At 39.4% G+C, this 17,517-nt stretch overlaps 1 protein-coding gene across 4 annotated transcripts in view; it reads left to right on the plus strand.

Moving 5' to 3' along the window:
- eys (eyes shut homolog) overlaps window positions 1-17,517 on the plus strand; it is a 223,109-nt gene that overhangs the window by 60,831 nt on the left and 144,761 nt on the right. For 3 of the 4 annotated variants that reach the window (XM_061790502.1, XM_061790503.1, XM_061790506.1), the window contains 5 exons: window positions 3,888-4,010; window positions 5,525-5,638; window positions 9,848-9,970; window positions 14,236-14,349; window positions 15,522-15,719. In XM_061790502.1, coding sequence (XP_061646486.1) covers window positions 3,888-4,010; window positions 5,525-5,638; window positions 9,848-9,970; window positions 14,236-14,349; window positions 15,522-15,719 — 672 coding nt within the window. The remainder of the gene's footprint in view (window positions 1-3,887; window positions 4,011-5,524; window positions 5,639-9,847; window positions 9,971-14,235; window positions 14,350-15,521; window positions 15,720-17,517) is intronic. The other variant, XM_061790504.1, reaches the window with a different exon arrangement.

The following is a 17,517-nucleotide window of genomic DNA, read 5'->3' on the forward strand; positions in this document are numbered from 1 at the left end:
ATGTAAAAATCTTTTAGTTTTTGTTTGTTTTCTGAAATGTAAAAGTGTTTCTGCCTTTGTTAATTTGTTTGCTGAAATGTAAAAGTGTTTTGGCTTTTGTTAATTTGTTTTCTAAAATGTTTCACAATTTGTTATGTTGTTTTGCACTTCCAGGCCACAGTACTCCAAGGACTGTTGTTTTCATCACACTACTGTTGACATTTTGTGTTCAATGTACAGTATTACCAAAAAATAAATAAATAAAAAACATACTAAAGGTATCAGTTTGGCTTTTGAGGAACTCTCAAGATCTATTGTAATGAAAACATATTACTAAATGCATAGTTTCCCCCTGGTGGAATACAATTTGAGCTTCTTGTCCCAGTAGATAATTCTCCTGATTTTTTGCCACGATTTAGTTGTGCAGTCGACTTATTTAAGTATGCATTTCAAGGTCATGTTTTTTATTAAATCCATCGTTCAATTTTGTTTTTAAGTTGGGTAAAATGCCAAATGATTACTGAAACAACAGCTAAGCAGATGCACAATGTAACATCCCTTGCAATAAGGTATAACCATGCAGATAGGCTATATAAATCGGCTGTCGATAAGACACAGAGAGCTACAGTAAATGTTACAATGTGTTAAATTATCAATAGATTTAATGCCGTTTACACACCTGATCACAACCTTGTACTGAAAACTGTTGTTTTGATAATTGGTCATGCCAATTATCCAATAGTAGAGAATTATTGAAATGATTCTGAGTATGTTTGGGCTCATGGACTCCAGTGTCCCATTTATGGCTTACAATGGTGTTGTCACTCTGCTGTTGTTCTTCTCTCAATCTACCACATTTGCCACAATTATGCATTTACAGACCTTATTTGAGAAAAAAAAATTACCAAAATAAAGAAATGTTATCTTGCTCAAAACTGAAATACAGTCATCAATGTTCATGAAAACAGACCATTCGTTGTCAATCAAAACAGCGCCTGCTTCGTATCCCCAACTGAAGGAGTTATACTTGCTTCTAACCGCCAATTGGCAAAACAAACATTGTCCTGATTTGCCAATGAGAAGGAACAAATCAGTCGACCTGCGATAATGTTTGATTAGAAAGCAAACCATTCTTCAAACAAATGGTGTTTTATAGTGCATAATGATGATGATGACAATGATTGCTGCTTCAGTTGGCAATTGTTTTCAATAACATGTTTTGCATCCTGTGGGGTGCTGATATGCAATTGACTACTTGCGGCGTTAACAAATGTTGGGTTTACATTTCAGTAATCATCACATCATATTCACTCATTCATTTTAAAATAGTCACTAACACCATTACGGATAGCACTAATAAATCTCAGGTATTTTCTCAATCATTTCTGCTCCAGTTGGTCTTACCTTGGAGTCATAGTTCTGATTAAACCTCTATTGCAGGTTAAGCCTGTTATGCATTTCTAATGAAGTCGGGATAATTGTCAAATTTTATGACTCGGAGAGAAATGGAAATTGGTTCCATGGTCAGTTTGAGAAACGATGAAATGATGAGTATTTGACCTGCACCAATAGTGCTGATGGCCCAGCATTCGTCATGGCCCTCCTGCAGTTGCTATGTGTGACAGTGCTAATGATGGTCATTTTGTAGCATGACCATGCATTCCAATATATTTATGGGGGATAAAATGTCATAATTGGCAGCACTCGTTTTCACATCATGGCATTAACTGTTCCGTCTAGAAATTTGAAATGTACAGAAATATTGATCAAGTACATAGATGCATGCACAAAATAACTGGATGGCAAATTTGTGTCAGTCCGAAGGAGCAATTTTGTAGTGCAGTGACGGCCGGTGGCTATATACAGTATACGTATAATATCCATCCATCCATTTTCCGCACCGCTTATCCTCACTATGGTCGCAGCTGTGCTGGAGCCTATCCCAGTTTAATCTGGGCGAGAAGCCTAAATATACCTGAATATATATATATATATATATATATATATATATATATATATATATATATATATATATATATATATATATATACACACACTGAACAAAAATATAAACGCAACACTTTTGTTTTTGCTCCCATTTTTTGTGAGCTGGACTCGAAGATCTAAAACCTTTTCTACATACACAAACGGCCATTTCCCTCAAATATTGTTCACAAATCTGTCCTAATCTGTGTTAGTGAGCATTTCTCCTTTGTTGAGATAATCCATCCCACCTCACAGATGTGGCATTTCAAGCTGCTGATGAGACAGCATGATTATTGCACAGGTGTGCCATAGGATGGCCACAATAAAAGGCCACTCTCAAATCTGCAGTTTTAACACACAGCACAATGCAACAGATATCGCAAGTTCTGAGTGAGCATGCAATTGGCATACTGACTGCAGGAATGTCCACCGGAACTGTTGCCCGTGAATTGAATTTTCATTTCTCTACTATAAGCTGTCTCCAAAGGCATTACAGACAATTTGGCAGTACATCCAACCGGCCTCACAACCGCAAACCATGTGTAACCACACCAGCCAGGGACCACCACATCCAGCATGTTCACCTCCAAGATCATCTGAGACCAGCCACCCGGACACCTGGTGCAACAATCGGTTTGCATAACCAAAGAATTTCTGCACAAACTGTCACAAACCGTCTCAGGCAAGCTCATCTGCATGCTCGTCGTCCTCATCCGGGTCTCGACCTGGCTGCAGTTCGCAATGCTCACATTCGATGACGTCTGGCACGTTGGAGAGGTGTTCTCTTCATGGATGAATCCTGGTTTTCACTGTTCAGGGCAGATGGCAGACAGCGTGTGTGGCGTCGTGTGGGTGAGCGGTTTGCTGATGTCAAAGTTGTGGATCGAGTGGCCCATGGTGGCAGTGGGGTTATGGTATGGGCAGGCGTATGTTATGGGCAATGCACACAGGTGCATTTTATTGATGGCATTTTGAATGCACAAAGATAACGTGACGAGATCCTCCGGCCCATTGTTGTGCCATTCATCCAAGACCTCATGTTGCAGCATGATCATGCATGGTCCCATGTTGCAAGGATCTGTACACAATTCCTGGAAGCTGAAAACATCCCAATTCTTGCATGGCCAGCATACTCTCCGGACATGTCACCCATTGAGCATGTTTGGGATGCTCTGGATCGTCGTATACGACAGCGTGTTCCAGTTCCTGCCAATATCCAGCAACTTCGCACAGCCGTTGAAGAGGAGTGGACCAACATTCCACAGGCCACAATCAACAACCTGATCAACCATATGCGAAGGAGATGTGTTGCACTGTGTGAGGCAAATGGTTGTCACACCAGATACTGACTGGTTTTCTGACCACCCCGAGACCCCCATAATAAAGCAAATCTGCAAATTTCAGAGTGCCCTTTTATTGTGGCCAGCCTACGGCACACCTGTGAAATATCCATGCTGTCTACTCAGCATCTTGATATGCCACACCTGTGAGGTAGGATGGATTATCTCACTAACACAGATTTAGACAGATTTGTGAACAATATTTGAGGGAAATGGCCTTTTGTGTATGTAGAAAACGTTTTAGATCTTGGAGTCCAGCTCACGAAAAATAGGAGCAAAAACAAAAGTGTTGCATTTATGTTTTTGTTCAGTGTAAAATAATTGTAATATATATATATATATATATATATATATATATATATATATATGTTGGTGGACTAGGTGAGGTCTTCAGAGATGTGAACTCCGAGGAACTTGAAGCTTTCTGTTACGTAAATAAATACATGAATACTCAATCACCTCTGTTTGGCAACATATTTGACGAACTGATGCCAATTGTAATTGGCATCTTTTCAAGCATGACATTTACCCAACATCTTTGATAGTATTTGTTTCTCTTTTTTGTCTTTCTCTTCATTCCAGGGTTTGAGGGGTCGAATTGTGAAATCAATCATGATGAATGCATCCATGGGTACTGCACCAATAATTCAACATGTATTGACTTGGTTGCAGACTATGAGTGCATCTGTGCATTGGGCTTTGCTGGTGAGTTACAGTGTATCTATTTAATAATTTAGGCATTAATGAATATGATGACTCTGCAACTCTCCTAATCATCTTAGTGGTTGTATTATAATGCACAGAAAAATCCTTTCTTATGCTTTTGAAGTTGTTAGATCTTTATCCTACCATCGATTACGGGTGACATTGTGCATGGTATCATGTTTAAATAAACACTAAAATACAGTCAGTTTGTTGGGCATTTGATAAAAAGTCCAGCTCTAATTTTATTAGAAATCACATCTTTTAATACAAATAATTGCATTTCAGTGGTAGACAAAACATCCACGGCGTTTTCTACCACCAAATATTTCCATAGACATGGCAAACATTAGAGTGACTATTTACCTGGACACATGCATTTTTTGAGACCTAAAAATAGCATCTGTCTGGGATTTGAAAATCATGCAGGATTTCACCATTACAATCTATATACAGTATATAAACATAATTATTATTTTTTTCATGAAAAGTGAAACTCAGATGAATAACATAAAGAGGATACTTCCTCCAGCTGTACCGCTCTGCAGTGTTGCCTGTCTGCCTCCTTCTCTTGTATGTCAGTATCTCAGGACAATTGCGCGTCAATTATGATATCACTGTTGATACCATTGGTTGAGGCTGCAAAACATGATGCCCTAAAAACATTTTTGCTTAAATCATTTGAATATTTTATTATTTTCAAAATGTCATAGCATGTCCAGTAGAAAATTGGCATTTGTGGGTAACTTGCAAAAGCATGTGAATTTACTGATGAAGCTTGAGTAGTAGTGCTGTGATTGACTGGCGAGCAGTCTAGTGTGTAGCTTGCCTTTTGCCTGAAGTCAGCTGGGATTGCTCCAGCTCACCTGTGACCCTGAACAGGAAAAGCTGTATAGAAAATGGATGGATGCAATCTTGAGTGATACACTGTAGCCAAAGTGTTTTAATGGCAAAAGATTTTCATTCTATATCTGCTGCGCATAAAGGGTTGTGAAAACATGTTGAGCAGCACTAACCAGGCAGTTTTTAAATTTGTTTTATTTATATCATGTAGTTCATTAAAGGAGATGAAAACTATACCAAATAAGTAGTATTTATTTCTGGCTGTGAGAGGACACTGCTATAAATAACAAAGAAAAATGATGACCCTGCTCCAGTATATTGTACACCCGACATCATGCTAGTTGAGTGATAGGATGAGTTACTGACATTCATAATTGAGTTCCCCATGTCATCTTTCTCCATTTATTTTCAGCTACATAGTGATAAGCAATCTTTTTATTGTGAGAAGTTTTTTTTATTTCTTCACTTATTACAGTTTTAGTTAATTTTGTAGGTTTTGACTCGCAACTTCCTGGAACTCAAAAAATGTCAAGACTAAAGATTTAATATCATATTGCAATCAGAAGAAAACCCCCTGTTTCTAATCTGCCGTTTTTAATTGTAGTCAGAGTGACATACAGTAAGGTGACCATGTTTGCATTGTCATTGTACTAAAATCTTTTTTTCCTTTTCAGGTAAGAATTGCTCCGTGTCTCTCTCAGCATGTACAGATGATGTTGACTACTGCAAAAATGGAGGAACCTGTTTCCATGACTTAACCAGAGAATTACAATGCATTTGCCCCCCAGGTATTTGCAATAGTTTAATATAAAGTACTTTTTGGATAATTTTCCACATATTGCCATGTATGTACATGTATTTTCAATACAAATGTTTAACTTTTTCATATTACAACTATGTAGGCTCATTTTCTATTAATGCTTAAGTATAACAGTCATTTATATGACAGCTGCTAGTGTTGCATATCAAATGTTATTTTGCGTAGAAAACAATTCTAGCACCTTATAACAGCCGTTGAAAACGACATCTGTCCTGCAGGTTTGTGTACTGCCGCTGGGATACCTTCTCTGGTTTTAGTGGCCAGGTTTTGGTTAGATAAATTATGTCACTCTGTCGGAAGGTTAAAAAAAATGCTATTAAATCATAGTCTGAGATGTGTGCCAGACGTGGGAAGTCAGGCGGATGCTTTCGATGGCTCAGCGCCTCACATCCATCGCTCCTTTGAGCTCACATATTCCTCCAACCAGGACACGATGGCAATGACTGCTCCTCATCTGTGGGCCTATATGTGTCCTATGCCTGTGACCCTGACGGGACTCTCCACTGTGAAGGTCTTGCAAATAGCTACATGTGCGTTTGTCAACATGGCTACACCGGGCCACACTGCGAAACACCCATTGACCAATGTGTTGATGGCCTGTGTCAACACGGATCAACGTGCTTGGATTTTTGGACAGGCTTCAAGTGTGATTGTTTACCAGGTAGCTCCAGTATCCAGCAAGCACTTGGTTTCAATTGAGGGTTCACTTGAATGAAGAGTGATCATAGTAGACTGTTGGATTTATCTTACCCAACATTATAAAAAATAGACACAAAAGGAATGAAGACGCTGGTTTCTTTTTCTCATGAGGAGGGCCTATGGGAGATTGTTCAGATTACAGCCTCCCTAAATACACCCCAAACTATGATCTCAAAGCACTTGAATATTATTTCAAACTCACCTTATGAATACCTTTCAAAAGAAATGGCTTGAGTTCAAGAAAAGTGGGGAAGTGCGAGGACACTGGAATCTTTGTAACGAAGATGGTTAGGGGTAACTGTATCAGAGCAGCGGCACGGTGGCCGACTGGTTAGAGCGTCAGCCTCACAGTTCTGAGGACCTGGGTTCAATCCCCGGCCCCGCCTGTGTGGAGTTTGCATGTTCTCCCCGTGCCTGTGTGGGTTTTCTCCGGGCACTCCGGTTTCCTCCCACATCCCAAAAACATGCATGAATTGGAGACTCTAAATTGCCCGTAGGCATGACTGTGAGTGCGAATGGTTGTTTGTTCCTATGTGCCCTGCGATTGGGTGGCAACCAGTTCAGGGTGTACCCCGCCTCCTGCCCGATGACAGCTGGGATAGGCTCCAGCACGCCCGCGACCCTAGTGAGGAGAAGCGGCTCAGAAAATGGATGGATGGATGTATCAGAGCAAAGGTTTACATTTTACTTTGGGAAAATAGTGGCGTAAAAGTAAATGCTCCCAGAAATATAATATCAATATAATAATACTAATAATAAGTTAAGTACGGATATGTGAGAATTAGTTATAAGTATTTACATTACAAAACTGCTACTACTTTCCCATCAGCCATTTTATTACTTTTTACCTCAGTGATTCTCTTTTGTCTACAGGATATTGCATGCAACTCGTAACATTTTAGTTGGACACTTATTTTACCTTGTGTCGAACAGTTACCAATTAACCAGTTAACTTCCACCACTGTCGATAGCAATCCAGACTTTTCACTGCATTATCTTGAGAAGTTTACCACCCTGTTTTCTCTGACTTTAGGCCCACAAGGAGCCTCACCTGTCAGTCGAACCTGTACAGCAATCTTCCACCACGTTGCTGTTCACTGTCAAGCCGGCCGGCCGGCTGACAAGTGGTGGCCAATGCTACTAACTCCACCGCTAATTTGGTTCTGTACACTACGTTGTACACAATGTTCCCAGCCCCGTTTGGTCAAAACATAGTGCCCTGTGGGATTTCAGCCATTATTTCCCTCCAAATTTAAGTGTTGGTCTTTTTTTCACAGTCTATCGCAGTGTCTGTGACAGGCCGTTTTGGTACGGGGCTGCTGAGTCCCGGAGGATCAAAGGCGCACAATGATTTGGCCCACTGTTTACCACTCCTGGCCAGTCAGGTTCTGATGTTATCCCTCAAGTTTCTTGCCTTCTGTCAAGGCGTTGTACCGATGAAACTTGGACACTGGGCAATATTGGAGCATGTTTGTTCCCTGGCAGAGTCGAATGAAGCTCATGGCGTGGCTCCAGAATTGGCGTCAACCCGTGCTTGTATGCTGGCACTCAATAAATGTTTGAGAATATTAGTTTTCTGTCAACAACTAATTCACTGATCCCTATTTAGTAGCAAAACATTCAAAAGAGCCTGTTATTCACAGAAAATGTTTCTCTTGACCCACTCTCTAGCGCTCTTTCTATCTATTTCAATCTCTCACTCTCTGTCACAAGCGTGTGCAATGGCAGGCAAGGTAGGTTAATAAAATCAATTCATGGCTTAGCTTTAGAAGAATTCTAGGCAGTGAATATGAGATGTCATAAAAATATTCTTCCTGTCCCAATAGGGACTGCCTCTAAGTTGTGTTACACCCTATTACGTGCCTGATTTCGTTCCGTTCACCTTTGTTTTACGATGGCTGGTCTCTCATCTGCACTCAATGCCGTGGCAAATTTTTTGCCAATTCAAACACCTTGCCAGCCATCCACAGAAATCATCATCAATTCGCCCATCCTGTCCCCCGCGTTGTCTCTCAGCCATCGCAATTAGTCCACAGTGGCATGAAACGGGGCTGCTGTAGCCAGCGAATCATAGCGTACTGTAAATGTAGCATTAGAAGGAGCAGGGTGTTTGGGCATAACAGAAAGAGCACAAAAATACGTGGCTGGCGAGAGTGTGTTTTTCAGCGCATAGGTTTAGTTATGTTCCACATCAGCAAATTAGGAGTAGGTGAGTTTACAAATGCCAATTGTATCAAAGACCAACAATATTTCTCTTGAAACAATTATTCTTAAAATGTAAATCAATAAAAATGCATTGACTATTGTTGTTTAAAAATGTACTGATACAAAGCAAGCAATTATCAATTAATTGGAGAGAAAACTATATCACCATATTTATGACACAATATTTTTTTGTCACTCTATTAGTAATCACTTTATAACTTGGGGGTATGCATGTTTTCTTAATCAGTTATTGGTATAATTATCAATCTTTTAAATGGTTAATTTTTTTTTTAAATTATGGTTTTAGTGAGATATGAGAATCTCTCTCTGAAAGTTCTGAACTTCTTTTTTTTTATGCCAGTCTCGTATCAGCAGAATAGAATTTCTTTATTTGATATGGATATTGGCGGCACGGTGGACGACTGGTTAGAGCGTCAGCCTCACAGTTCTGAGGTGTGGGGTTCAATCCCCGGCCCCGCCTGTGTGGAGTTTGCATGTTCTCCCCGTGCCTGCATGGATTTTCTCCGGGCACTCCAGTTTCCTCCCACATCCCAAAAACATGCATGCATTGGAGACTCTAAATTGCCCGTAGGTGTGAATGTGAGTGCGAATGGTTGTTTGTTCGTATGTGCCCTGCGATTGGCTGGCAACCGGTTCAGGGTGTACCCCGCCTCCTGCCCGATGATAGCTGGGATAGGCTCCAGCACGCCCGTGACCCTAGTGTGGAGAAGCGGCTCAGAAAATGGATGGATGGATGGATGATATGGATATCACAAAAACATTGGACAAACCAGATGCATTGCTTTAAGTATTTTAGCACAAGTGCTAATTCTCAACACTTGTCCACAGGAGATAAGAATTAAATTATTAATAGAATTAGAATGAAGCTCCTTGGAACAGTCAACTTCCCATGGCAAGTTCACTGACTGCAAACCGACACAATAGACAGTGCTTCTGCTGGATGCAGCCAAGTAGTGCACTGCCTCACTGCCTCAATCGCTTGAAGGCGCGAGCAACAGTCCTGTCAATTAGTTAATCGAATATTATGCCAAATCCTTGAAAATGAAACAAGGCATAATGTCTTTATTGTTATTATGAACTATCCTATTATTACCTAAACCTTAATAATAATAATAGTAATACTGTAACTGCAAAATGTATCTTCCATTTGTTACAAACACAAAATAAAATTACATACATTTGTTGTTGCTTCTCATTTAGCATAAAGTCCTCTCAAATGGATTTTCTCAGAGACTTTGTCCTCTCTCTGCAGGTTCAACTGGTCGTTATTGTGAGCTGAACATAAATGGTTGTGAGGGAAAGCCATGTGGTGTCTTGAGTGTTTGTAAAAACACTCTCAGCAGCTACATTTGCTTCTGTGCGCATGGCTTTATTGGTATGTAAAGTTATACTTTGTCAGTTTGTGTGTCATTTCTTTACAGCAATTTGTACTCATTGTTCCCTTTTATGCTTCATAAGCGATAACTGTGAGATATAAGTAAATGAATGCCTGAGTCAGCCTTGTAGGAATAGTGGCTCCTGCATTGATTGTGTCACTTCATTCAGCTGCCTGTGCCCTGTTGGATTCAGAGGTAGAACAAGTAGTGGCTGGAGTTTTCTCTGGAGGGGACTATATACTGTATATACGTGTGTGTGCGTGAGCGTGTGTGTGTATATATATCACTGATTGTGTAGTGGTACACTCGCCTGACTTTGGTCGGTGTTGAAAATGGATGGGTGTATATATATATATACACGGTGGCGGCACGGTGGACGACTGGTTAGAGCATCTGCCTCACAGTTCTGAGGACCGGGGTTCAATCCCCGGCCCCGCCTGTGTGGAGTTTGCATGTTCTCTCCGTGCCTGTGTGGGTTTTCTCCGGGCACTCCGGCTTCCCCACATCCCAAAAACATGGATGGTAGGTTAATTGACAACTCTAAATTGCCAGTAAGTGTGAATGTGAGTGGTTGTTTGTATATTTGTGCACTGTGATTGGCTGGCAACCAGTTCAGGGTGTACCCCGCCTCCTGCCCTATTATACCTGGGATAGGCTCCAGCACGCCCGCGACCCTAGTGAGGAGAAGCGGCTCAGAAAATGGATGGATGGACGGATATATACATATATATATATATATATATATAGATACACTTTAAATGCTTTATAAAAGACAAATTCAATAGTGGTTTGTGCTTATCATCACATGTTACAAAATGCACATTGTAGATTTATTTTTTGGTACGGATGCACGGTATCGATGCACCGACACGATACTGTTATTGGTATCTGTTTCTCCCTAATTTTAACCAATTTTAAGCTTTTTTTGTACAGTGCAACTCGATTAAAAGGCAAATCATATGTATGGACTGATGGCTCAGTTGTCCCTGAAAATCAACTTGAATACTATTTAAATGCAACATTAAACAGCACAAACTTGGACCTTCTGTAAAGGATACCTGCAAAGAAAATGAAATGTTAGTTTGTCCCATCTACAAACGCACACTTAAGTTTTCGTCTTGAATCTGGATGGTTTTCTAAAAAGTTTATAATATTTTAGGAAAGGACAAAATAAATATTTATTATGTTGCAAAAAGAAGAAAAACCTTGAAACCTTGTTTATTTGGACATTTTGTGACATCCCATCCAAACACCTAAATTCCGTAAATAAAAAATAAAAAAGCTATTGACGATCACATTAATTACAAATGTTTTATAACATTTCAAAAATAAATTTTCCTTGATGTCTCTCATGAAATCGTCATTGAAACAGGGATATTCTTCAACTTCCTTTTGTTGGACAAAAAGTGGCCACATGAGTGAATGCCAAGGTGGCTCCAAGGTCACATCAGTCATTCTTGGACATGGTAAACCCTAAGAGTAAATTCCACAGTCCCTGATCCCATTACAATTCAATATACTGTAAGTTGGAGAAGTTGACCTACACAAACTGCAAAAAAGATTATCTATTAAATCACCTGTAAATTAACCAGTAAATTTAATTGCCTCTTGATGATGCCAGCGTAGGAAAGTCACAACGCACTAATTGTCCTTATGGTTTCACATTTCATCCAACTGAAATCTGCAGCAAGATCTCCTGCTGGACCAAAATGAGTCGATCAACCATTTAAATGACGCCATACTCCCTGTCGCTAATGGGCCACATAATCTCTTAATGGGATGAAGAAGAGGTCACTTAGTGGGCTTTCGGACAAGAAGTGTTTTGACATGTAAACTATGAAGTTGTAATTACTTATTAGCTGTTAAGACTGGCATGCCATCATTCTGCTCAATGTGACCTTAAGACTGTGGCGCAATCATAAAACCTAGTCAATGTGTGACGATCGAATGGGGAAGAGAAGACGTTATCAAACATTTTTTTTAGCCGCAGTATTGACCACAACTTTTGCATGCATCACATCAGCAGACAGTCGTCCATTGAGGTTGCTGAATATAGCAGTCAATGGTCAAACTGAATATCTAGAGCACAGAAGCTTTTAATTTTTGGGTGTGCCAAAAGGTTATTATAAAACATTTGGTGATAGACAGTGACATTTTTTTTATGTCCTAGTTTACAGGCGTTGTTACAGTTTCATAGTTACAGTATTCAATTGATTGCTCTGTATTTTGAGATCATGAATATACCACAAAACTCACTAATATTACATACATATTGATTTAATATTCCATATGGGCTTTCAGACTAAGTCGATGTTAATAAACACAATAGATACCCACACCATATTTCTGTTACTTTAACATTCATAATCTGTTACTGGAAACTATTTTACTATGAAGATGGGATTCAAGGTGCAACCAGCTTTCACATTTAATATTCTATGCTGCTCTTTGGAGCTTAACTATGCCTAACGCCAATTTAAATTCATCGAAGATGAAGGACAGTGAAAATGAATATGGATCCTGAAATGAGGCCCCTTTTCAATTCTCATAAATGTCGTTCTCTCAGGAAGTTACTGTGAAGTCAGGGTAGACGAGTGCATGTCGACTCCCTGCCTGCACAACTCCACTTGTGTTGTCCTCAGTCATGGCTATCGATATTTGTGTGAAGCTAGGTTTACAGGTTTGTGAATTCATGTTTTGTTTCTTGACAGGGCATGTTTTTAAAAGGTAAAAACTCATTTTAATTTAGAAAATGACTGATTTAATTGTGCTTCATGAATAATTTAATACCTACAGCACTCATCAACCATACAAACAAAAATTCAAGCACAATATTCTTATATACTTGCAAACATATAGTCAGTTGTCGACAGCATAATTATTTTCCAACATGTGGTGCTTTGATATCCTCTGTGAAAAAGAGCAGAGATGAAAAACAAATCACTGAAATCCTTTCCAGTCAAAAATCAAACACAGTAACTGCATTTAAACTGTTTTCTACTAATAAATCCCACAGAGGAAGATTTCCTGTTCATTTTGGTCAATAAAACTGTCTGCACAGCAGAATTTGGTGATCAAAGTGAAGATGTGAATAATATGTTGAAGATAACTTTTCATTAAGCAATGTTTAGAAGTTAGTGTATATGTTAAAATGCTCGGCTTTACTGTGAGGCTTTTACAGCTATTTACTAGTTCATATGCCTCCATGACACAAGAAGACATTGAGGTAATTGTGGAAACTATTATTAATGTATTTAGTGTTCCATTGCCCAAGTCATTACCTGCACAGGCCCTATCACACTAGAACTTCTACCAAGAAGAAGACGTTTTTATAATTGGGATTGTGCAGAAACTACTTCAAAACCAAAGATGATTAAGGAATGGGCCAAGGGAGAAACCATTACATTTTGGTAAAGATCTGGATGAAAACCTGGATTTCCCACATCCCAAAAACACATGTGGTAGGTTGATTGAAGACTCTAAATTGCCCATATATGTGAATGTGAGTGCGAATGATTGTTTGTTTATATGTCCCCTGCAATTGGCTGGCGACCAGTTCAGGGTGTACCCCGCCTCTCGCCCGAAGATAGCTGGGATAGGCTCCAGCATGCCCGCGACCCTAGTGAGGATAAGCAGTACAGCAAATGGATGGATGGACTTTTGTGTCCTTCTCTGGGTTGATGATGGAATGACATGACACCTTCGGAAATTGAAGAAAAACAATTCCATCATCATCAAATGAGTAATGGAGATAAATTCTACATTTCTGATAAAGATCAGTATTATAGCATTTATACAAGATAGGATATCTGTTCCGACACATGTTCCACAACTCAATAACCCCACATAATACTACAGTTAGGTTAGATTTTGTTACCATCTGTGAGTTATTTTATTCAATTACTCAGTGACTTAAAGGTGAGCCTATATAAGATCTTATTTCTTTGTGAGAATCAACTCCAAGCTTGTAAACAATGCAAGCCCACAATAGTAACTAACAGCATGCCTACTGCTGTATTTTGTCTTGATTATCTGATTGGCTTGTATTCAATGAGACATACAGAACGTGAGTCTGTTTCTGTCCATTTCTATCAACTTCTTCCAAGAACAAATATATTTACTGTACAGTAAATAGTTTTGATGTAAAAAAAAAAGTAGCTCGCTATTTCATCCAACACTCAGCATTGCATATTTGTAAAATTATGTATACAGTATATCTGTGCTCTTATTTTTGTTTTGTTGTTGTTGTTTTTTTAAATTGAAGGAACCCGATGTGAACTTCACATTGATGAGTGTGCTTCATCCCCCTGCAAGAATGGAGCCACGTGCATTGACCAGCCTGGTAATTACTTCTGCCAATGTCTGGCTCCATTTAAAGGTAATGAACATTGAGGGAATGGGGACCTCCTCCCGCAAACAAAACAAAACAAAAAAATTTTAAAAAAAGTTAATTAACTTCACATACTATTATTTTCTTAACTCACTTCACAGCTCAACAAAATAAGTACATCTTAATTTGCCAACTGAAGCAAAAGAATAAACGTGATTTATGGAGACTTGTGCTTTCTCATCAACTAAATGTGTAGTTAAAGTGTCATTGTACATTGATATGATCACATAAACAATGCTGGTGCTTTTGGCTAATGTATGATGATTCAAGTAGGTCAAGCATTAAGCATATTATAAAGAGCAATGAGGCTAAGCTCTTACTACAAAATCAGTTATACTCTGCATTGTTTCAACAGTTGTTTTATTTGTTCATTTGTGGATGCAATGGTAAAGGATGAAATCCATTTCTTAGTTTCCACTTTGTTTTTAATTTCTCACCCAAGGTCAAACTGATCTTTTTGGCCAAAATATTAAATTAAATGTATGATGACAGCTGTATTGACTGCTTCTCCATCTGTTTTTCACCTACTAATGTAGAAAGTTGAATGTTTATGAATATTAAAATGACCATTTAGGAATCCGCCAATCAAATTGTCAGCGCAGTTCGTCCTAAATTCTGTGTACATTTAATTCTTTATTATCACCTAGTATTTCATTCTTATTTCATTTGAATGAAATTAATGGCATGGTTAGTGCATTGTTAGTTCTTGATTTTCGTCATATGAATATATCTACACGACCATGTTTCCATCATTCAGGAAGGCCTTTCACAAATTCACATTACTATCCTGGTGCCCAATCCCAACCGCATCTCTCCTAATACGGCTTAATAATTCAATAATGTTTTCTATTTACAGTATACAATCAGCTGAGCAAGGAAACACATACCAAAAGTAATATTTTATTTCAGAGATATTGGTGAATTTAAATACTTAGAAGAAAATTGATTCCTGCATCTTTTAGTGGAATGTTTCCAGACCTTTGCTCCCTGTGTTTTTAAGGCATTTACTTTTTCTCAGCCACTAATGTTGACACAGCATCCAATCTGTCATGAGGTTGAGTTCAACAAATCAGACAATAGGGGGGCAGTATTTAAAATTCCCAGCTCTGCCATTTAATTCTATTTCAACAAGGCTGGACGCTCCTGTGTATTCACCCCAGGTCCAAATTGTGACTTGTTACCCTGTGAGGCCAGTAATCCCTGTGAGAATGGAGCCTTTTGTCTGGAAGAGTTGGATGAGGACCATTACCCTTTGGGCTTCCGGTGCCGGTGTCGCCGAGGATTCACAGGCCCCCGCTGTGAAATCAACGCGGATGAGTGCATCTCCAGCCCATGTGTCAATGGATTTTGCTATGATGGTAAAAAAAAAAATTCTTACCATGCCAACATGATTAATAATAACATACTTCCACTGTCTGACATTTTACAGATGGGTCAATGCTGAAGCTAATAAGGGTGTAATGTAAATGGAATGATGCCATCTGATAGGATAATCTAGGACACACTGTCTGCAAGAATAGGCTTGCTTATTTGCTTAACATAAAATGAAATCAGTGTTGCTTGAACGTGTACTTGTATAACTGAGTACAAACGAACAAATAATGTAATCAAAGACAACACATTATATGTGACTACTGGTTTGCCAGAGGATGTACATATACATGTGAAATGTACATTGCAACATTGCAATCATAGCAGGGAGGACTTAAGCAATTGTCATTTATAGTACACCTCTACAGAGGTCCAACATGATAATTTAAAATATTTGCTTTTCCAATTCTGACGAGACAGAATCATTATACAGTATCTCACTGCATGAACATCTTTTGAATCTTCACATTCATTCCAATGTAGTGAATGAAATGATTGAATGAAGTTTACCCATTGGGGAAGTTGGTAAATTGCACATTAATCAACTGATCAACAAGACCTGATGGTCCATGTTGTGTTCCCACCTATTGCAATGAACATGTAAAAGTAAAATTATGCTCTAATTACTATATTATGGGCAGCACGCTTGCATATTGGTTTGCTCACATAGTCAGGAGGTTCTGGTTTCGAACCTTGGCTCTCCACGTTCTCCCCGTGCTTGCATGTATTTAAACATGATTAGTATACATCTTAGGAACTAATTCCACAAGTTCCAAAATTATATAAAAAATTAATTCTTCATTCAACCAATATCTTTCTTAAAGGTCTCGTATTTTGGCTAAGTACACATCTGTGGAGTGACTTTCGAACATGGACTGAGTGTCAATTTCATTTTAAAAAACACCTTGGTTTTATCATACGCGTGTCCATAAAAGGCCTCTCTAACAGCTACTTCTGTTTGACCCAGTCTTGTTTCCACTTTGTCCATATTTGGCTAAGACTGCCCCCTTTCCTCTGATTGGTTGCCTTTGTGTAGAAGACCCACTTGTGAGAGCACACGTGTTTGTTATGTTAACACCGCTGGCTTGGGAGCAGAAAGGGAAGGCGGACCTCTTCGCTAGTGACGTAGATAAGCTCGAGAAATTCAAATGACCCGATTTCAGGCCTCTTGGCAGTTAAACGTCTGGAGGCAATAGAGACAATATTACATCCCAAATACTAGAAAAGTTGGTTTGGCAAAATATGTCTCCTTTAAAGGGAGATTTTTTTTTGTTTGTTTGTTTAATTCGGCTCTCGATCTGTGTTTATTGTAATTGCTACATCCATCCATCCATCCATTTTCTGAGCCGCTTCTCCTCACTAGGGTCGCGGGCGTGCTGGAGCCTATCCCAGCTGTCATCGGGCAGGAGGCGGGGTACACCCTGAACTGGTTGCCAGCCAATCGCAGGGCACATAGGAACAAACAACCATTCACACTCACAGTCATGCCTACGGGCAATTTAGAGTCTCCAATTCATGCATGTTTTTGGGATGTGGGAGGAAACCGGAGTACCCGGAGAAAACCCACGCAGGCACGGGGAGAACATGCAAACTCCACACAGGCGGGGCCGGGGATTGAACCCGGGTCCTCAGAACTGTGAGGCTGACGCTCTAACCAGTCGGCCACCGTGCCGCCGTAATTGCTACAGTGTATATTATATTTCCAAAATCATTAAGTTTTTCGTGGAACAAACTTGTGAGCCTGTGATGCAGTGACTCATTTCATTGAGTTACCTTACACCTCAG

This window comes from Phyllopteryx taeniolatus, chromosome 11, assembly GCF_024500385.1.
Source record: "Phyllopteryx taeniolatus isolate TA_2022b chromosome 11, UOR_Ptae_1.2, whole genome shotgun sequence".
In the NCBI taxonomy this organism is placed as follows: domain Eukaryota; kingdom Metazoa; phylum Chordata; class Actinopteri; order Syngnathiformes; family Syngnathidae; genus Phyllopteryx; species Phyllopteryx taeniolatus.